Source organism: Stegodyphus dumicola, chromosome 3 (assembly GCF_044657685.1).
Source record: "Stegodyphus dumicola isolate Sdum_Otavi_A_Nest chromosome 3, ASM4465768v1".
NCBI lineage: Eukaryota > Metazoa > Arthropoda > Arachnida > Araneae > Eresidae > Stegodyphus > Stegodyphus dumicola.
The window spans coordinates 41,099,305-41,122,648 of NC_140770.1; the positions used below are offsets into that span (position 1 = coordinate 41,099,305).

At 30.1% G+C, this 23,344-nt stretch overlaps 1 protein-coding gene across 2 annotated transcripts in view; it reads left to right on the forward strand.

Annotated features, from left to right (window-relative positions):
* The window catches only part of LOC118203108 (putative RNA-binding protein EEED8.10), a 92,834-nt gene extending 71,190 nt beyond the window's left edge, over positions 1 to 21,644 (forward strand). For both annotated transcript variants that reach the window (XM_085812796.1, XM_085812797.1), the window contains 7 exons: positions 231 to 310; positions 428 to 530; positions 1,292 to 1,379; positions 5,620 to 5,766; positions 7,282 to 7,389; positions 8,210 to 8,257; positions 13,410 to 21,644. In XM_085812796.1, coding sequence (XP_085668922.1) covers positions 231 to 310; positions 428 to 530; positions 1,292 to 1,379; positions 5,620 to 5,766; positions 7,282 to 7,389; positions 8,210 to 8,257; positions 13,410 to 13,516 — 681 coding nt within the window. In that variant the 3' untranslated portion in view covers positions 13,517 to 21,644. The remainder of the gene's footprint in view (positions 1 to 230; positions 311 to 427; positions 531 to 1,291; positions 1,380 to 5,619; positions 5,767 to 7,281; positions 7,390 to 8,209; positions 8,258 to 13,409) is intronic.
* Positions 21,645 to 23,344: the final 1,700 nt, after the last annotated feature.

A 23,344-nucleotide genomic window follows, 5' to 3' on the forward strand; every position in this document is an offset into this window, starting at 1 on the left:
AAAACAGACGGTGATTTAAATTTAATTTTGTGCTTTTATATGTAGTTTTAATTTTTTTTTAATTAAGTAAGAAAATGTTCAAAGTTTTTTCTCCATTATACTGAGATTTTCTTCTTTGAATATAAATTTGACTGTTATTTCTGTCTAATCTTGGATTTTTTTTCTTTCCTCACTCTTGAATATTCATTCAAAATTTAACTTTGGCGAAACTAACTTAAATTTCATTATAGGAAGATCTGTGCTTGGCTCACAATCAAAATATTGATGATGATGTCATATATGCAATTAGTAGAGGTTGTAAAAAGCTCAGGTATCGTCACAACTATCTACTACATGAAAAAAAAAAAAAAAAAAAAAAAAAGATGTTACTCCAAATTTTTACTATGTAGAAACTTATTTCTCTTGTTTTACATATGTTATATTTCAGGTATTTGGATCTAAGTGGTTGCACTGAAATTAGTGATTATTCTCTAACTTCTTTATCCAGCTGCTATAATTTACGGACACTGCACATCAATTATTTAGACAGGGTATTACATATATTTATATTCAGTATTTAAACTTTTGTGATAAAGATATGCAGAAAGTTAATATTAGAATATTGTTATTATAGTTAGTTATTGTGATAGTTTTGATTTAAATATTATGCCTTAATTACAGAAAGTACTTGAAATTTTGCTTTAGAAATTTGACTTTTTTTGAGCTATAAATTTTTATTATTGAAGCTTGTTCTTATAAACATTTAATAGGGATAATTATAATATAATTCATTCTTAAATCAAAGATCCTTGTATCAAGTATTGCATCTACATTAGTTTGCTAATTGGGACAAACTGCACAAAATTTGCATGCCTTCATGAAAGATTTTTTAAGAAGGCTTAAACTCATGTTACGTATAAGGCATTTAACTAGATCCAAAACAACTTGGGCTTGGATAAACTACCATGGTCATTCAGCATTGGTGGACCATAAATTTTAGGGCTATGTAATTCGAAATTTTTAAAAGTATGATCAGTTAATATAATTAAAAAATAATTACTGGATTTTAATTCTTTTAGAATTACATTAGATATTTAAGTCTTATTATTATTATTTACGTTGGTTTATATATAAGGAAAACTTGTTATTCCCTCTTTTGTTTTGAAAAGGGCAAAGTGTTTAATATTTATTTGAATGCAAAGAATATTCAAAGCCATGTATGTTTCCAACATTTGTAATTTAACTGTTAAAAGCAAAGTATGTAAAATTATTTAAAAACTTTATTGTAATCTATTGCTTCTGATTTGTGCAGATAACTGATGAAGGACTCTCATCCATTTCTAGACAAGGTACATTAGAAACAGTTTATCTTCGAGGTTGCCCTAATATTGGAGATCAAGGTATTTCTTGTATATTATAAATTGCTCATTTTCCCCTGCAAAATATTTTTAATATTAACTAATTATATAGCTGAACACATCTTTCAAAATCTTGATTCCAAATATTGTTTTTTTAATTAAAATTAAAGTAGATGAATTTTTAAACTACAATTTAAATTTATCATTTAAATCCCACTTTATTTAATTTTATATTTTAAAATTATTAGTACTGAAATATGGAAAACATATGTTAAAAACATTTCATGAAAAAATTATTAATTGCAACTAAATCTCAGATGTTACACTGTTAAGGATTTTGATGTCCTTTCAGATCAGCATTATTTATCATAAAACCATTTTTATTTTTATGTTTAATATAATTGAAGATTACCTTAAAGTCTTACTAACTGATGATTGCTTACTTTGAATTCACATTAAGTAGATTTTCCTAGTAAACTGAGGAAACGCTAAAATGCTAAGTACAGCTTTGCTAAGATTTTGGATGCTTTTTCTAATGACTGGGGATGGTTGCAGCTGAATTACAAATATTTGAAGCAATTGTTGGAGTCTTACCAATCATACTTCAATAGTACTTTGATAGACAAGCCTTATATCCATGATGTATCACCATTTGACTACTGGCAAATTGAGAAGCCAGAAGAATGGGGCATCCACAAGTATGCTAGAATGGGACTGTCTCTTCTTGAAAAGAATGGTGACCATTGAAAGGATATGAGCATTAAATTGAATCGCATTCCAAATTAAAGTTGATGTCTGTGGGGCTTCCCCCCCCCCATTTCTTCGGTGCTTCGAGTTCTCTTCTTTGCGCATGTGCGATGAGAATATCATCTCTGCACAACTGCAAAAGAGAACTTTTGCCTTCTGTTTTTACAAGTTTATGTACGTATTTTTCTCATCGCTGAGTTTCATGTTATTTTATGGCTGTGTACATGTTTTGATTCATTAAAAGAATTTATTTTTCTAAATTGGGTGTCTAGCCATTAATCAGACCCCAAATTTCTTTCAAACCACAATAAATACACTGTATAGCATTAAATGTTATACATACAGGTTACATTATTTGTACAGTAATGTAGGATTTTGTAATTGTCAGTCAGTGTGTGTGTCAGTCAACATGTGTATACTTCTGGTATCAAGTAAAGGAAGTATTGTGATTGTGAAAAATATCAGATATCGTAATTTCAATGAAAATATCCATTTTGACTACTCTCAAATCAATTTGAATGATGTTTGTTCATGACATCTCTATGTACAGACAGAATAAAGGACTCTTTTTCCTAAAAGGGATTGTAAAGTGGATTATTTTTTCTTGATGTCTAAACATACATATGTATGTATGTATCTTGCATAACTCAAAAACGAGTAGCCTCAGAACGTTGAAATTTTGTATATTGGATATATATATATATTTGCATACCCACTGTGTTAACTGGCTCAATGAGTTGTTTTTTTTTTATACTTATATGTTGGTAAACTGTGCATTTTTTGCTTTAAAAGTGATTGACTATTGAAAGAAAGATGTGTGACCTTTTTCCTTCCTTTCCAAAAAAACTGCATGTTGTTCGTTTTCAACCAATTAGCTATCAGCTTTGAATATCAGCTTGTTTGTAATGGGGAGCCAGTTTTCCCTGTGTTAACCCCAAAGTGATCTATGTTGATTGGCTGTTGTGACAAAACAGAAAAATTGTTCCGAACAGTTGTTCTTCCGAAACAAACCGACATGTGATAGCAGCCTTGGTGGTACTAAGTGTAATAAAGCAGCCATTTATTTACATTTGAAACTTAATAGAATAGTGAATTTAGTCAGTTTGTGTACCAACTTCAGTGTCTTTTCGGCAAGTTCCCACTTGCCAAAAGTAAACTTTCAGTTTTGTGCACTGAAAAATGTGTCTTCTTGCCAGCTGGCCGAATTGTTTATTTTTGCAGAGAAACTTTAATTTTAATTGTAAAAATTGTTTTTTTTAGCTGTATTTTATGTTTTATGTTTTTCTTTCTTTTACAATTTTTATTGAAGATGTTTTGAGTTTTTATGTATTTTTGCCTTGCCATGAAGTGAATTAATTGAATGAGAAATACAATGAAACTTGAGGAACTAAATCACCTGAGCCAGAAAATGTATAATGGGTGATTGCTATTGTGTGACCTAGTCAAATGAATTGCATGTTTAGTTGTTTAGAGCAGATGGACTCATTTGTTTGTGAGAAGTTTGTGTGACTCTGTGAATCTGCTTGTTAGCAAGATTTGCAATCTGATGGTGGCTGGTACACCATTGCAGTGATTCCCAAAATATCATCTACTAGTACTGCATTGAGTAATTGTATATGTAATGCTGCATCAGCAGGCAGCTAGCTTCATTTTTCTAATGTTTGTCTCTTTAAAGGAAGAAATAACTATTTTTGAAATTATTCACTTTGTGTGTTACGCTTTTGTTGCAAGCAATCTATAAATTCTGTGCTTGTTTTTCAGTTTATTTTGAGTCCAAAAGGGCTTTGTCCCTGAAGGATTATTGTTTTTATTTTGTGATTTTGCAATGAATCACTGTAAATGGCAAATCACTTTTCAAACTGTTGCCACCTAATGTTAGAGTCCTGCATTATATTTGAAGAAATTAAATAATGAAAAATCTGCATAAATGTATGTATATTTCTTATGTTGTGATAAAACAACGGTACATAGAGCCATTGAATTTTGAATGACATAATCTTCCTACGAATATGGGCATGTAGAACCACCAAATTTGAAATTTGGAATTTCTTTTATTATTGATTTCATAATTCAATCATAATTTGATAATAAAATTCGTTAAAGTTTTACAAAAGTAAAACTTAAATGAATTTTTGAGTAACAAACTGAACGATTTAAAAACGAGCAATGGCAATTCTCTGCCCGGGGGGGGGGGCATTTTTATCTTCAGCACGTGGAACTGTGTCTCAGAAATTCTAAAGATATGTTCATTTTAAAATTATTTTGCGACATTGCTATTGAACTGAATTTTATGGTTTGAGTACAAAAGACATGATGCATTCAAAAGTCTTTAATCCAGAATGATCTATAATCCAGACCTCAAAGCTACAAACTTTCTGCGCATGCGTTAACGTATGTCCATAATACCTTTACTCATGTGCATTTATTGTATAACGGATGGTATAACCTAAGCTAAAATTATCTATTTTAGTTAATGTTGCAGATTGCGTTGTTCCTTAATCTTCTAATTGGATCCGGCTTATTATTTTTTGCAGACTGTTAGAGCAATTTTATAAAAGTAAGCTTGAACTTTTGATTATGTCAAAAAGAATTTTCGATTCTGGAGCTGCCAAAGGATCTACAAAGCGAAAGCATGTTTCGATGTCCATCAAACAAAATGTGGAATTGCTGCAAAAAATAGATAAAGGAATATCCTTTGTTTCTCTAACCATTCCGAAATCTGTTTATCAATTTCATACTGCTCTGTGGGGGGGGGGACGCGGCGCGAAATGAACTGGAAGTTGATCTGTCAGCACTATCCTTATCTTCAGGGCAGATGTTTTTATTTTATTCGGCTTATAATTCCTTACTAAATGTAGTATTTCATCTCGATGTACTCCGTCTTTGATACGATTTAAATCAAATTCCTCATTATTATAAATATCATGAATACACATCAAATAGTTTTCTGGTTGCAATTTTCTAATTTCGACTATGTGTAATGTATGCTTTATGCGTGCGCGCGTTGAAAGAAATGTTTAATAAAGTAAGCAAATAAATATTAAGTTTTTTTTTTTTTTGTAAATTTTGATACCCTTTAGATCATAATTGCTCTTTATTTCATAAATTACGGTTTCATATTTTTAATTTTATAATTTCTGCATGCCATCTTACCAGATTTAAACTGATGATCTATAATCAAGAAAAACTGATAATCTGGAATCGCCGAAGTCTCGACGAGTTCAGATTAAAGACTTTTGACTGTATATAATAAATAAAGGTAATACACAAAATGTTAAAAAAATGCCCCTTTGGACGTAATTTAAAATCTGAAACCTTTCAGTTTATATATATATATATATATATATATATATAATTTCAGTCTTTTATAGTTTGCTTAAGAAATGTCTTAAATTACATTTTAGCTCTTTTTTTTTTTTTTTTTTTTTATGCTTTTCACTTGGAGCAGATGTTCAATTATCATTTCAACTTTCATTGTGTGAAACTAAATCATCCTGATGATGTTATTAATAATAAAGGTTCATTTTTATTTTAGGTTTGTTAACTTTAGTACTTCTTTGCCCATACCTCCAACTACTTGATGTCAGTGGCTGTCAACATGTTACCAATGTTACAGTGACTGCTTGTCTAGACTCTGTTCAGGCCCGTTCTTCCGGGAAAAAGTTACTGCTAGTAACTGGAGGTGAAAACAATATGCTTTTTCATTTATAACATCCATTTTCCAGTAAAAGCTGCATATTCTTGACTAAGCATTTATCTTATTTTGCATTTTAAAGTATTTTATATATCTTTTGTCTCTTGTTTTCATAGAGATTTCTAGATTTACATCATATTTTAGCTCATCTCTGTTTTAACTGTGCTGTAAGAGACATTGGGTTTTTTTGATGCAGGAGGCATGAAAAATGAGCAGTGCTTTCTCCGGGATTCAAACACTGGACCTCTTGAATATGCGCCGAGTGTGCTACCATTACACCATGAAGGCATGCAGAAAGGAGAGAGAAAATACCTTTGCTTCCTTTTAAACGGCCACTGGGAATTAGGGGACCTAATCGCGAAGTCCTGGTAGTGAAGAATGATCATCCATCCCCCCCTTTTTTTTTAGTTCAGGCACCACTGTAGAGACATTAGATTATTTTGAAACAGAAGACCTGAAAAATGAGTAATGCCCTCGCCAGGACTCAAACCTGGACCTCTTGAATATGTGCCAAGTGTGCTACCGTTACGCCACGAAGGCATGCAGAAAGGAAGGAGAAAGTACCTTATCTACTCCGTCTTTTAAAGGGGGACTAGGGATTAAGGGATTTAATTGCCAAATCCTGGTGGTAAAGAATCATCACCCACCACCTTTTTTTTTTTTTTTTTTTTTTAGTTCGTGTGCCAATGTAGAGACATTAGGCTACTTTTAAACAGGGAACATGAAAAATGAACAATGCCCTTGCCAGGACTCAAACCTGGACCTCTCGAATATGCGCCTGAATACTGTTACACCATGAAGGTAAAGGACGGAGAAAATACCTTATATACTGTGCCTTTTAAAGGGTGATTTAGGATTAGGGGCCCCAGTTGCCAAATCTTGGTCGTAAAGAGTCATCATTCACCACCTTTTAATTCTGGCACCACTGCAGATATATTAGGTTATTTTGATGCTGGAGATGTGAAAAATGAGGAATGCCCTTGCGGGCACTCGAACCTGGACCTCTCGAATACGTGCTGAGTTTGCTTCCATTACACTATGAAGGCATGCAGAAAATACCTTATAGTATGTTATTATAACCAGCAGAATTATAGAAAACATGATTATTTATACAATTTTGGATCATTATAGAGCAAAATTAAAACTCGTTATTTGTAAAGGATTGCCGAAATAGAATAACAAAAATGTTGAGGGGAATATTTTACTAACAGTGACATTAACTAAAGCATCGTAGCTACTCTCATGACCAATATAACTGAAACTGTATCAGTTACCTAGGTAAAACCTTAAATATATTTTATAAAATTTTTCTTCTCTGGGAGTAATTATAAATTCCAGAAAGAAAATTTTTAGACTCTCAGAAAGTAATTTTAAACATTCATTTTTTTTATTCATCATGTTAAGTAAATGGCAACTGTATGCCAACTTGGAAATATTTTTTAGTCTTGCATTACTGTGCTTTTGCTGCAATATGGAAATAAATCTTTTGTTCTTTTATAAAAGGCACAAGTATAAACCTGGATGCATTAGAGTTGAATTCACCTCTGTTGGAAGTCTCCAGGAATAATTATTGCATTAACAGTTTAAGGCCTGACAGACTGGATTATCTTGGTAAATGCATTTTACATTTATTGTGATGTTGTTCATGAGCATATAATGTGAAAAATTACTTCTGTTGAAAGATTTTTCTCTCTCCCTTTTGTTTTGTTGTTAATTTTAATTTATGAGCTGAGAAATGCTTAAAATAATTGTATTTTATGTAATGCTGTCATATGAAAAAATTTTCAGGGCATTTCTATAAGTTTTACTATTATTCAAGAAAAACCTATGTATTAACATTATTTCAAGGCTAATTTTAAGCCATGTAAATATAAAATGTGCACGACTATTATAATTGCAGGATTTAAAAAAGTATATGAAATAGACACATGCCAGTAGAAAATATAAAATTAGACAAACATCAGCTTTAGACTGGCATAAATTTTTATAGCGATTGATATAGATCTTTCATATTCAAGGAGCAAAATAATCCAATTAGATTTAAAATTTTATCAGTTTCAAGGGCAACTGAGTATAAATCTCTCTTCTTTGAGTGGCAAAAAAATTTTATTTCGCATTTTGCATCTTGAAGAAAAGTGATCTATGCCTTTGCTGTAAGAACTGATGCAATATAAAGTTCCTTCCTTTATGTCTCTCTTGTTATATCAATATATCAATACAGTATGAAGTTCCCCCCCCCTCTTTTTTTTTTTTTTTTTTTTGCTTAATTACATGTTTGAAATTGTTCAAAAACAATATGCAAAAATTAAAATTTTATGTTCATTTTTAAATTTTGGATCGTCATTGCATTTTCTATAATTTATTAATTAGCTATTTATATTATTTGTACTAACTATTGGTATTTATTAATTGACTATTTTTACTTTAACAGATCTTGAAAGCGATGAAGATGATGATGCAACTGTCGGAAAAGATCAAGGTACAGTTCAGTTGCTATGAGATATATAATAAGTAACAGGGAGCATCAAAATAGTAATTTATGTAACCAGTATAATATTAAATTTATATAAGGATATGTAGAATATGTGACGTGCAAAGTCTGATATGTGAAATTATCTAAATTTAGAAGTTGCAAACTAACATCAATTTTTTTTTTTTTTTTTTTTTTTTTTTTTTAAGTACTTAAAAATTGCTTGCATTTTGCAATTGCACTTTTTTTTCAAAGTAAAACATGCAGAGAGTCTTGATTCTTAATTTCACTTCCGTACTGATGCCAGCCTGATGAATCATTATTTGTTATTATTTGCTTTCATCACCGCATTTCTAACAACACACTACATGCCTGAGGCTGTTTCGGTTGACTGGGAAAAGGAGATTAAAAGATTTTGCTTCAGTAGGTACCAAAACTGTTAAAGTTTCTACACTTTTAATTAAATTTTCTGTGCTTTGATTTGCGAATCCATCTAAACATTTTGATTTTTTTGTTCAAGTCTCTCCTAGTATTAGCTAATGCTCATTCTGCCTGAGAGAGTTTTATTTCCTGTAAGTCAGGTCAATTTTGATTAGAGTAATGAGTCTGATTTTTGTTACTCATCTTGTATTTTATATTCTTCTAGAATTTTATCAATAATATTTTGCACGAATTCAACATCACTTGCATAAACTTTGAACTTTCTATTAAAGTTTTTAAAGTAATTATTTTCACTCTTTGGAATTATTAATCCTAATTCCTCTGCCATGAGCACCAGCTCATCTTTTTTCTTTGCTAGCTTAAATGACTTATAGCTCATCTTAATCAAATAATAATAATAATAAAATAACAACCCTGATTTGACTATTAGAATACAGGGAGTACCAAAAGAAAGGGGGAAGGAAAAGCCATTAAACTCAAACACTGTCAGTTCAAATTATGAAATAAGAGCAGCTTTATACATTGAGTTAAAATTGCTTTTCATCACATCCAAAAAATAGAAGCATTATTTTTCACTTTTGATTTCTGCACTCTTACATTACACACATCACATCCTGATTATACATCGACACCAGAAATTATGTTTGCCTCTTTGTACATGGGGACAAAAATTAAGCTCCACACTTAGAATGCAATGAATATGCATTTTTTATGATAAGTTTTCACTTAATTAGCATAAATATTTTATTTTGCTCTAACACATAAAAATGCCAACACAACTGGACGTTACGTCTTCAGAACACAGCTATATGAGCAAAACAAAATGTGTGTTGCCACATCACTGAAACAAAATCATAGACACTTCATCATTTAAAAGTAAAAATTGATCATTTTTAGTGTTTTATGAATAACAGCAGCACCTTCTTTCAGCAGGTGGCAACACAATGGATGTTGTAAGAAGCATGATAACATTTTATGATGATGTTCTGCTTGGTAATGATTACAGACTTAGTTAACTGTGCTGCGAAATGTTGAGTATCTTGACGAGAAGAGATTTTGTAAATAGTATTCAAAGGTCAAAAAGATTATTTTTAGTGTTGTTTGAATTGAGAATAATTGATTGGCTATTCAAATAAGCCCAGACCTGGTGCTAGAGCTGGTGTGGCTGTACTGGATAACAGAATTTGGGGCAAATTTATTTTAGGGAAGGCACTGGGATGACAAATTTAGGGATGGCAAAATTTTTAGAATTTAGGAAGGAACTTGGAAGCAGAATTTAGAATCCACTAAGAGTGCATTGAGCCATCAATTTTGAATAACGTTATCCTCCACCCAATATAGACATTTGGGAGCCCTAATTTGGAATTTTTTTATTATTGATTTCATATTTTGTAACACTCTAACTAATTTTTGATTAACAAAGTCAACGATTTCAAAGCGAGTAATGGCAACACTGTACGGGGGGGGGGGGGGGAATTTTTCTATCAACAGCGCGTGAGACTGTATATTGAAAATTCTAATGATATACTCATTTTAAAATTATTTTGTGATATTGCTGTTGAATTGAATTTTATGGTTTATGTGCAAAGATAATAGATATCGCCAATCTGGCAACGATTTTGGTGGTTAATTTTTGTCACCAAATTTGGCGAGAGTCACCAATTTTGACAACATTTTGGTTTGGTCCCTGTGTCACCGTAATAGGCATTGTAAATGAATAACTGTAATTGATTTCATATGCAATTGTAACCATATTGGCCCTCATATGTCGTCCAGTAATTTCAAGAAGTACTAGACATTTCTGGGTGGCCGGGTGAAAACTATATAAGACAAGAATGCATAAATTTCTCAATTGTAGCTGTGGTTTGGTAGTTTAGCATGAGTGCACAGTATTGAAATGCCTTCAGGTTAGCTTTGCTCTTTAGATGCACTCTGCATTGCATTGTGTTTAACATCCTTACTAGTTTAAAGTGTTATTATTAACTATATTCTGTGTTGCTTTGAAGAGATATATGATTATTTTTTATGGAAAGCTCCAGAGCTGTGAAGTGTTACTTTAGGTAAAATAAATTTTATCAAGCTGTAATCATTTCTGTGTGCATTCAGTCTGTTACAAACCCGTATGCACACAACAGTAGTGTCTTTGCAGCACAGCCAAGTGTCCTATCTGTTGGTTTGATGGTAGGGGTAGAGAGATGGGAGACACTTGGGTCTGTCCCCTGCAGGGTTTTCCTTCAAATCTGAGCTGGAACTGGATAAGTTGTACTCTCACCTCTGAGGTGCCCAAGACCCATGTAATGTTATGCTTAAATTCACAGACTAGTTCTGATGTTACTCTCAAGGGTGTGAGATAAGCCACAGCCTTCAGTTGGGTCTTTTAAGAAATTTGCAATTAGACTTGAAAAGCGCATTAAATATGCAGGTAAAGATATACAATATGTTGAGTAATAATTTTAACTTTCTAAACTAATGAATCTGATATTGACTCTTATTTAAACTGATTCTCAGCGTGTGCTGTGAATTGTTCACAGAAGTCGTAAAAAAGCCTTTGTTTTTGCAACTGTTGATTGTAAACATATGCTTTCAGTTGCAAAAATGTTTTAAATGATGCAAATATTCATATTTTGACATTTTTAAACTTAAAAGATCAATTTTGTAAACATATATAAATCTAAATTTTTCTATGATTCCCTGATTTTTCTTACAGTTATGAAGAAAAATTTATAGTCATTAACAGGGCTGGCTTCAACATTTTTTATATCCTAGGCAATCAGTATACTTATAATAAAACTTATAAAGATGTAAGACCTTTATAAATTAACACGTTCACGCCGGGGTCAATTTTTATGTTCTTCGCTGTGAGATGGCGCTCGAATTTTTGCCACGTTTCGTCTGACGGCGCACGATTATTACCTGTTCAGACCTGTATACGAATTGTACATTTGCTAATAGTTATTAATTATAATTGTTATTAAAAATTTTTTATAAATTTTAATTTTTCATTATTTTAATTTTCAGCATCTAATAACACAATCGAATGCGTACCGTCGGTGGCACAAGCTGCCCAATAATACAGACTAGTGTGGGCCACCGGTGGTATGTGCCACCCGATGAGACAGACTAGTGCAGGCCACCGGTGGTATGCGGCGCCCAATGAGACAGACTAGTGCCACCGCCGTGTCGGCGTGAATGTGTTAAACATATTAATTATTCAAAGCAAAGTATACCTTTGTTGTTATGAAAACTGAACTGATGTTTTGCTTTAAAAATGATTAAATTGTGTTGTTCTTATTTTTCGGTAAAGGCTTTTATGCCTTTAATTAATCTGCAGTAGTTGTAGAAGTATCAACAATGTAAAAGTTTTTTAAGTGTGGCTAAGCCTAATTTCTTTTACCGTAGCAGCCATATTTGTTTACATTTGAAACCTAGCAGAATAGTGAATTAAGGCAGTTTCTGCACCTTCAGTGCCTTTTTACCAAGTGGGACCAGAAGTAAACTTAGTTTTGTGCATCGAAAAATCTGCCTTCTTGCCTGCTGGCCAAATAGCTTGTTTTTGCTTAGAAACTCTAATTTTAATTTTTTTTTTAAATATTTTTAATTGTTTTAACTCTATTTTGGTGTTTTATGTTTTCTATATTTTTCAATTTTTAATGAAGACATTTTATGTATTTTTGCCTTGCTGCAAAGTGAAAAATGAATTAAGTCTCTAATGAAATTTGAAAAAATAAGTTTAAATGAAAAGCAGCAAAAAAATGCATTTAATTTAATATTCTGTACAAGGAAGTCATGTGATGTCTATATCAGATTTTTTATTTAAAATTTTGTAATATATAATATGCCAAAAGAATTTTCATATAAGTAGTTTCTAAAATTGAAAATCATAAAAATACGTTAATATTCTCATGCAGTTTTATTATGTGAGAATCATAATCTAATAATCATACAAACAGTTCATCCAAAATATTTTAAATTTTTAATTTGTGCAAATAATGTTACTAATTGTCTGTAAGACAGTACTGAAGCCTGCCACTATTTTTTAAAACACAAATTCTGTAAGATTCTGGGAATAAGATCTCTTTTATGGAAAAAATTATATTGTTCAATTATTTTCTCAACAATCTATGCAGCAATGCTTATTACTTAATCCATTAACGCAAAAAACTTTTTTCAAAACCGATATGTCATTTTTATTTGCATACAATTGCAAATATTTCATTCTTCAGTTTGTGTGTGGCCCCTGAATAATGATATCAAACTCTAAAATTAAATATTTAAGTAAATTTTTGTCATATGGAATTAAACATTTTATGTACTATATTTTTTATAATTATTATAAGATTTCCGGGATTGAGGATCATACAAAAAATTACATTTCATGTTGTTTCAAGATTGTTCTTTAATTTAAAAATGGCAAAGAATGAATATTTAAATTATTTTTTGTAATTAGAAGTGTATCCATTTTTAATGTACTGTGCAGCCAACAGGCGATAAAATAAACGCTGCTTAATTTTTATAGACATGGTGTATATTTTTTCTTTTTAATATTATACTTATATAGCACTAATTTAATAATTATGATGTTTACTTTGCTTCTTATCAAACATAAATCTCACAGTGGTATAAAGCTAATAAATCATTTGTAAGCATCGTAATTAGTTTCATTGAAAAAGTTTTTTGTTTGTTTAAATTTCATTGTGTTTTTTAATTTTTGCATATATAGGAGTTACACCTGGAGATGGTGAAAACAAAGAGCCAACTGAAGAAATAGCATTTGCCCCAAGTGATATCAATGTGGAGTGGTCTGAGATATTTGAATCTCCATTATGAAAATGGCAGCTGAATTTGTACAAGTTTTTTTTAAATATTTTTTGTATGATCCATTTACTTCAGATTTAGGAGAGTAAAGCAGATGCATATATTGTATATTAGTGTTCATTATGAAATGCAGAGCATTTATATTAAGTTCCTGTTCATTGTTATGGTGACTGTAGAAAGTCCCAGAATATTTTAATTTTGAATAAATTATATTTTGTTATTCTGTTGGTCCATGATAAATCATAAGCTTTAGCCTTTAAATATTCACTTTTCTAAACAATCTAAGTATTTAAGTCCCAATATGGTTATGTGAATTAATGAATTTATCAATTTTCTAATTTCTAAGAGAGAAATTTTTAACATGAAGAAAATGAATAGTTGAGATACAATAAACATGTTTCATCTTTAGTTATTATGAGTTATAATTGATATATTAAATAAAAACATGGTAATAACAACTAGTTAATGAAATAATCATTTATGCATACATCAGACGTAAATAGATTGCACAGTTAAAATCATGCTTACCAGCTGCCATTAGGAATTTAAAAATATATATACAGTACAAAGTCTGTAATCCAGACGTCCATTATCCGGAATGATCTATAATCCGCACCTCAAAGCTACAAACTTTTTTTTGTATGCTTTATGCATGTGCGTAACGCATGCGTGTTTAATGTTACACATGAGCGTTCAATGTTTACGCATGCACATTTAGCACAAAAAATGAAGCAACTTAAATAACTTACATTGAAAGAAATGTTTAATAAAGTAAACAAATAAATATTAAGCTTTTTTTTTTTTTTTTTGTAAATCTTGATACCCTTTAGATGATACCCTTACCAGATTTAAATTGATGATCTATAATCCAGAATTGCTGAAGTCCCGACGAGTCTGGATTACAGACTTTGTACTGTATATTCAAAACTTAGAAACAAAAGTAAGATTAGTAAGAAAAAAAGAAAGAGGGAAAGAGAATTTCCTTCTTTCCATTGTAAAAAGCACTGGAATCGGGAATATAACAATTTAATCAGATTTCATTAATTCTTGATTTTTTCATTAAGAAAAATTTCTTTAAGTTCAAAAAAGTTTTGCTTTATCCTACATAAGCATTTAAACTTTTGAGTCTAATTAATGTATGAATTTTAATACTGCCATAAGTTTTAAAACTGGAGAATCTAAGATTTTCAGAATTGCATTGTTTTCTGCAATACGTTTTTCATAGAATGCATCATGAGTTGACTAGAAAGTCTGATAAAGAATTCACAAAAATAATTTTTATTCCCCCCACCCCCCACAGTAGATGACGATAGAAATTAAGCTGTTTTTAGAATCATCTGGAGCCAGTATCATAGATGCTTTATAGTATGTTAATTAAGGTCTTTTATGATATTTATTAACACTTGAGGACAGATAATGATTACTTGCATAAAAAAGCACCACCACCTTTTACATTAATTCAGATTTGTGCTTGATGATAAAAATATTAATTACTGTAATAAATAGTTTTATGTTATTTTAATATTAATGTGTAGATTTGTAATGTTTAATTTTATGGTCCTCTTCTACTGCTTTTGCTTACTGCATTTCATAGATGTTGGTCCACAATATTTGAAGAGCAGCTTGGCAATCAAGGCAAACTAAATATTCATCTTCATTTCTGTAAACATGTTGCCCTCGCAAATAACTCGGCAGTCTAATTCCCACATATTTCAAAGTGTTTACATTTTGGATAGTTTTTCTGTAAAAAGACAAGCAGCACTCTTTCTAGGCTGAAGTGCAGAAAGAGAGTGAATTCTGTTCAGAATGAATTAGTTTTGGTATTCAATGCATTTGATTGGGGAAAATTAATAATGCTGTAAAATTATTATTGGCTGTTTGAGTGTTAGTTCCATTTACATTGCCAACGTTATGTAAGAGTCATATGACATGGCTTAGTCTCAAAATGATGCAATGCAGAAAAAGATTACTATTTTTAAAACAGACAGAGTAAATACTGAAATTAAGCATAAAGGGTCTATTGCTAATTTAAATTATAATTTATAGCTACAATTTACATTTTTTTTTTTTTTTTTTTCTTACATATCCCCCCTTGAAAGAGGGATATGCAAGAAAGAAAAAGAAAAATGCTTAGCAACAAAGAAGTCTTAAGCATTAAAGCAGTAGTAACATCTCTTTTTTATTATTATTATTATTATTATATTTTTACTGAATGGCTTGTGAGTTGCTTGCAAAATTTTTACATGGCCCTTCACATGAAAAATTTAGGCAGTTATGAGCCTGAAAATTTTAAATATCTTTTATATGCAACCTACAAAATAAAGGATATGGGAGAAGGTAAAACATAATGAAATTACATGTATTGCATTTTTAATTTTTTGACTAACAAAATATTCTGCGACTTTTTGCATACTTGTAATTTAGTTCATTTTCTATTTTGTAGTTTTTAATGAGTTTATGGTGAGATGTTTTGTAAACGTTTGTCTGTTCTTTCATGATACATTGTTATGAAGCACAAAGTACATAATCATTAGTGTTCATTTGGATCATACTCTCTTAGCATGTGATATAGCATTAATAAACATTATTTGTTAGGGAATATTTTTTTTTTTTTGTGTGTGTGTGTTTAGTGATTACATTTCGTAATATTTTGGGTGCAATAATGATTGTGATAATAATGACAGCCATTTGCACATTGACAGAGTTTTACATATTTTGTTGTAGCTAATAATAGTTAATTATCCATTTCTTAGAAAGTTTTTTTTGGGGGGGAGCAGTATTAAATCATAATTATATATTGAATAATATGAAGTTAGCTTTTCTTTTATCTTTCTGTTATAAAAGATACTGCATGCTGTTAATTTTTATATCCCAGTTCTCTTACTTTTCAGGTACTAAAATCCAAGTGAATAATTTGCAATGTGTAATTTATTTACTGATGTTGAAGTCAGCTATTAATGTTCTCATATAGCATACTATGTATAAGTTGTTTTGTAAAGATTTTTTTTTGGGGGGGGCCTAAACCCAAATTGCAATTGCAGTATCATATTTAAATAAAATATTTATTTATTAGCATGTAATAAACCAAAGAATCTAAATATCATTACTGTTAAGGAATTCAAATAGCCAACATGAATTTATTCATTGTACTGATATTCAAATGTGAATTCATTTTATTTTTATCAGTAATCAACAGTTTAGACGCACAAATTACATAATGTAGTAATTTTTCTTTTGTTTGTGCAGTTATGTCATACCTTAACCCTCTGCCCGCATGTGATTTCACTAGGAAAGCCAACATTTCCTACAACTATCTTAGTATTTTTTTATTTTAATGCAAAAATGCCCCTGATATTTTATAATTGGATTTATATACCTTTTATGAATTGCTTTCATTCCTTGGACATGCAGGTATGTATGCTTTCTTAGACATATCACAAAAAATATTCTAGGCCATATATATATATATATATACGGTTTTGCTGGTCAGAGGGTTAATGTATCATGGTGAAAAACATGATTTGGGGGCCGCAAAAATCAGAATGATGGCCAGATTTTCTTTGTAACTAATTATACATTTTGACATTGTTTAAAATATTTTTAAGAACATATTAGCTATAAATTGAGAAGTGGCTATGTTTCTAAAATGATTTTCAATTATTTTCAAAATTCTTGCATGTATCATATACTTTGCAATAACGTAGCATTTTAAGCATAATTTTAAAAGTTCTATTTTTTAAAGAACATTTGTTATTTGTCATTTCATCATCTGTATTAACTTTTCTGTACATGTTTTCTAAAACCATACAAAACCTTTTTGCACTTTAATGTTTAATCAAATGTACATTTCTTGTATTTTCATAATGTGTCATTGTGTAATCATACAGGTTAACCCCCTCCCAAAAAAGTATGGTTTAAAAGGTTAAATGCATAAAAGTTAGTTATTTTAGTTATAATCTTTGTTGATATCTATATAACCGTGACATAAAAATCTCATTCTATAGTAATTGGAAAGAGTTAATATTTTTGACATTTTCAGGGGAGGTTTTTACCCAGCAGAACAAAGCAAATCATCTGTTTTGCAGGCAGGTGAAATGAAAAGAAATATTTGCCAACAAAACTGTCTTTTAGTTTCTGAAAATTTGAGATTTCTTATTACGAATTCCTTATTTTCCACCCTTTTATTAAATATTTTTCTTGTTACTTTATTAATTCATATAAAGTAATATACAGAAAGGAAAAAATGAAATAGAAAGATTTTTCATTTTGCCAGTTAGCACTGCATATGCCAGATTTGCAGACTTTGTGTCATGCACTTTATACTAAATACGTACTTCTTTTAGGACAAATATACTACATTCATATAGTTTGTTTAGCTTACTTTTAAATGAATTTGTTTAACATTAAATGGCTAACCTTTCTTTTTATCTTTCTGTCGTAGCACGGTGCTACAAGTAGTTTCTTTACCTTCTGAAAGTTCAGTAGTCGTGTGTATCATCTACTAGTCCTAGAGTTCAGTCATTATCATTGGTAGTCACTGCTGAGCTATATTTATTTATAAATGTTATTTGGGATCAGCAGTTAATTTTTAGCAGATAGTGTTTTGTTTTTTGTTTAAGATTATAAGTTAATAATAGATTTTAAAGAGTGTATGTTTTTAAACCCTTTGCGGCACAGTGTGTCCGGTCCGAACACACCTAAAAATTTCCTTCTGTTCGCACAGAAAAATTGAATGAAAAAGGATTTATAGGTTACTCTAAACGTTCTTTATTTATAGTAGATGGCAGCTCAACACAAACTAGTCCATATATTTTAGCCATGTTTAGTTTTTTAAGACCCTCATTTTTCAAAGAAATCTTCCAGGTTTTTTTAGAGTATAAAAGGAATTGTTTAAAAAAAAATTTCTATGCTTTTTTGCTCTTCTTTTTTTTTTTTTCCCTTTGTATGCTAATCTCTTTATTCTATATTAGTTTTAAATTTTTACCTTGAAATCTTGCCTAAAATCAAACGGCAAACCGTAGGTGTGCCTAGATCAGGCTCACTGATAATCTAGGACAACTGAGAGTCTGTATTCTTTGTTTCTCCGCATCTCATCGGTCAGTTCATTGACAACAATGCTCGTTTCAGCAGTCTCTTCAAAGCTTTCTTCAATCAGTGGCACTTTGGGCACACCCACAGAATTAAACAATAAGTGCTATCTTCACAAAATTTTACTTGTGTACTCCTCTAGGCCTAATTAGACTGCCTACCCTTTTTTTTTTTTTTTTTTTTATCAAAGTTCCAACTTTAAAAAGGTAGCGTCTCGGAAAGGGTAATGAATATTAGTGAATACATATTATTTGATAAAGTATAGTACTTGGTTCATCTGTGATTTTTCTTTGAATAATTTGTTTTGGGGGGGGGAGTGCTTAGAGAGTATTTAGGTTAAATAACTTTTTTTTTTTTTTAAATTTTACTAGATTAGTATTTTTCTAATTATACCAAATCTAGAGTATTAATATAAATTGAAAATATCAGTTAGTAATATGAAGTATCATTTGAATAAAATAAAATGTTTACTGAAATATATGTTATTAAAAATCCCTGTTATGTAAGTTGTAGTACTCCTTCCCCCAATTTTAGGTGCTCATGAATTTCATTATACTTATCTCATTCTTTTTACTGCTCTATTTTCTAGTTATGTGATAAAATACAAAATAATAATAATAATGGACTTATTCAAATCGATATATTATTTTAAAATATTCTCTCTTCAGAGACATTTATGCACCATGTTTTATTCAAATTGTACAGTTTTATTCTATGTGAAAAAATGTTTTACTTAAGTTATGTGTATTTTTGAAATTGAGTGCTTGATATGTGATTGTTAGTAGTATTTAGCAGATTCAATTTTATTGTTACTTGGCTAAATGCACAATTAAGAGATTGTTTAAATATATTTTTGAAAAAAGGATGAGCATTATGAAAATATATTTTAAACTGGGAAAGATGATATTAATTTATGAAGGCTATTTTAACTGATATTTATTTCAATATGAATCAAATGTACTATAAATATTGTGCAAATATATTTTAATAAGCATTCAGTGCATTTCATCAATGTACTTGCTCAAATGCATAGTTTTAAAATGTATCTTTAAATTATAAATTAGCAGAACAGATTGATTAATTAAATTTAAAAAAACAGTTAATCAGATTAGGAACAAGGAGTATCATAGGTAATATAAATATTATTAGAATGTAGTGTAGATATAATTGTATTTAATTACAGACCAGTATTACTTTGAATAACATTCATTTTTAAAAATATTTAAAGTTGAGGTTTTCTAATACCAACCTAGATTTCAGTGATTAAAAAAAGAAATTTTAATTATTTTATGAGAGAAGTTTCTATTATATATTTGATTAATTTAAATTGTCCAGAAAGACTATAGAAATCTGTCTCGTACTTATCTGAAAAGCTGATGAATATTTAAGTATGTAATTCAAACTAATGTTTGCTTTATTGTCGGAATTTTTACCATCAAATATGTAGTGTTTTTTTTTAAGACATATTAAATGTGTTGTTATAACAAATAGTAAAACTAACTGTTTTGGGGTGAGTTGAAGTTCTTACTCTGTCTCAAATTTACAAGCCTGTGTTTATAATTAAATAATGTAACATGTATGGTTCTCAAGTTAAAAAAATCTTGATTTTTTCACAGAAAAAAAAAGTTTTGCAAGACAACAACCAAAATCTGATCTATCCAGAAAATTTAATAATTATATTGTATATGTAATATCTCTATCCAATATATATATATATAATGCAGTGCTAAACGTTATCTTATTACCTTTTATAATGCAGAAGGTGTAGTTGCTTTGTAATTTGGACTATTTTTTTTTTTTCCCTATATATGAGGAAATTTATGGCTAAAATAATGTAGCTGCTAAAAAATTTTATGTATATAGCATTGCAGTCTAATGTGTTTCGAAGTTTAGTTCGAAGAAGAAAAAAAAAAAAAAAATATGTAATTAGCGATTACAAATACTTACAATAAATTAAATACTATGAAATCAAATTAATAGGTACACTTATGGATAGATGAAAACAATGGCAAATGTTAAATCTAAAATTATAAGTATTAAAAATTTATGTAACTTGTCACCTGCTTGTACATACTAATTGGTTTTTCATATCCGTTTTACTAAATCTATCATTAGTAAAATTGTTGTTGCATATAAATTTTATGATTGAAATATCAATTTTATCATTGATTAATGCCATATTTTAAACAAATATTTAACTTTATGAGAATGTATGATAATTTCAAATAGTATTCCACTTTGAATTTAAGATTGTATAAAAATCGTATTTCTCTCCCCAAACATACATGTAAAGTAATAGTATCATGTATTAAAAAAAAATAACATTACTATGCAAATAACCTTTTATACAATTATCTTTCTGTTATACTATTATTTAAATCCAATGTATTCTCAGAAATATTCATTTAGCTATGAAACATGAATTAAAAGTTTTAGATTCTTTGTTGTTTAGCAATGGATATAAAATATGGAGTTACTTTGTAATGTAAGATTATCATATTTTAAGTGGAGATTTTAAATAATAATACTTTTATGACACACATTTTCTTGCATTTTTATAATTTTTAAATTTCAATTCACTTAGCTAATTTTCATTTCCTCCTATCATTAAAAAATATTTCAGTGTAAATTTGAAATGAGAGCTTTGATACATTAAAATTTTGATTTTTATATGAAATACTGAATTTTCGGTTTTCATATTATTTCATCTAACATAAATAAGTTTGCTACAATGTAAAAATATGAAAAAATTCTTCATTTCACTTGTAAATTAATATGCTGTAAACTTAGTAATTTTTTAGATTTGTTATTGACAGCTGGCAGATCTGTGATTATTCTACAATATGTGTGTGTATATATATATATGCAAACTACATGAAATGAAAACTCAGGTTTCACTGATTTATAGTCTATTTGAATTCTGTTTTGTTTGGGAAAAATGTACATAATTTTATTTATTGCTCATTTAATTGTTAGCAATACCTTTTTGCTAGCTTCACTCCATCTTATGCATATAAGTATGTTAAATAAAATTTTTCTCTTTTTGAAGGTTTATTTGCTTGATTACCTATCAATTCACTGAATAATTTAGGTAGAGAGGTAAAAACTGACAAGCATGCTTGAAATATAATGGGATTTTGTTCAAAGCAAAAAAAAGGGGGGCAGGGAGCTTAAAATAGCCAATAGATGGTACTTCATATTATAATAAAAGCAATAATTAGCATAACAATTTATTTTTAGCAAACACTGTGTTCTTTATAACAAAAGTTCAAAATGTCAACCGTCATTCACCAACAGTACCTATAGTTGAGGGCAATGTTGTGAACAGTACTGTACAGCATATCTGTAGGCATGGTGAGAAATTGCCGTCGCATATTGTCTTTTAGCATCTTTAATGAGGTGGGATGATTGTGGTAGACTTGCAACTTCAGGTAACCTACAACCAATAATAATACGAGATCTGGGGACTTGAGAGGCCAAGCATGGATGAGGCAGCTTAGTATGTGATGCTCACCAAATGATGTGAGCAAGAGAGCTTTCACATGTCAAGCAATATGGGGTGTAGCACCATCCTGCATAAAAGTCATACCTTCCAACAGCTGTGTATCAGCCAGACTAAGGATGATGCACTTCTGCAACATATTCAGTGTACCTCGCACCCATCACACGGACAGTTTGAATAGCAGTACCACTTATTTCCTGAAAGAAAAAAAGGTCCAATCACGATTGATATGATATGATTATATCCACATCACACCGTGACCAACACTTGGAAGCGAGTATAGAAAAGTGACAAAGTCATGAAGGGATCGATTCTCTCTCACACTACACTTTATTTCATACATGATTCTCATGCGGTGGCTGCCCATCACTATATGTTGGGTTTTTTTTTTTTTTTTTTTTTGCATTTCCCCTCTTTCAATAAAACCCTGTGTCATTTCAAGCATGTGCCAACTTTTTACCTGTCTACCTAAATTATTCCATTAATTATTTAATTTCTAAATGTTAACGGACTCTTGAGTTCCCTGGTATTTGACAATGATTAATTTGTTTTCTAATGTTGTAACACAGGGGCGTAGCTGGAGGGGGCAAATTGATGTTTTAAATGTTTTCCATTCTTGGTAAAGGTGGGTATGCGAAAATTTCAGTTGGTTTTAGGTGATGAATAACCCTAGCTACAGCTCTGTAGTAACATTAAGAAAGAAGGATTCAAAATAATTTTGTGAATTTGTTCTAACACTCCCCCCCCCCATTATTGTAAGTAATATACAGCAGCTACTTATAAGAACATGGTATACATGAATTAAAAATAATTATACAGAAAATGGGAAAATGAAAGGGAGTGAGAACTTTTGTGAATCCAACAACTATGAATACAATTGAAATAAATTGTACAAGGCTATCGCAATGAAGCGTGGCCTATTCAGAGCATACTGTAACTGTTAACTGTAATGTGGATTGGTTTCAAAATTTGTGGATAGACAATTCAAGGAATGCACTTAAAGATTTCACACACACATACACAAAAGGGGTGGAAATGTTTGAAAGTTTTTGCTAGAGGGTGGGTGCATTACAGCCAAAATGCTCAAAAAAGCATGCAAGAAATAGCTGTGGTTATTTTAAAATTTTCAAGCAATTTATGACAATACAAAGAATGATAATTGTGGTGGTGCAAGTGAAAAAGAAAACTATTTGATTTGCATAAGGAGATGGGTTGAGCACAAGTTCTGGGTATATAAAGGCGATCCAAGT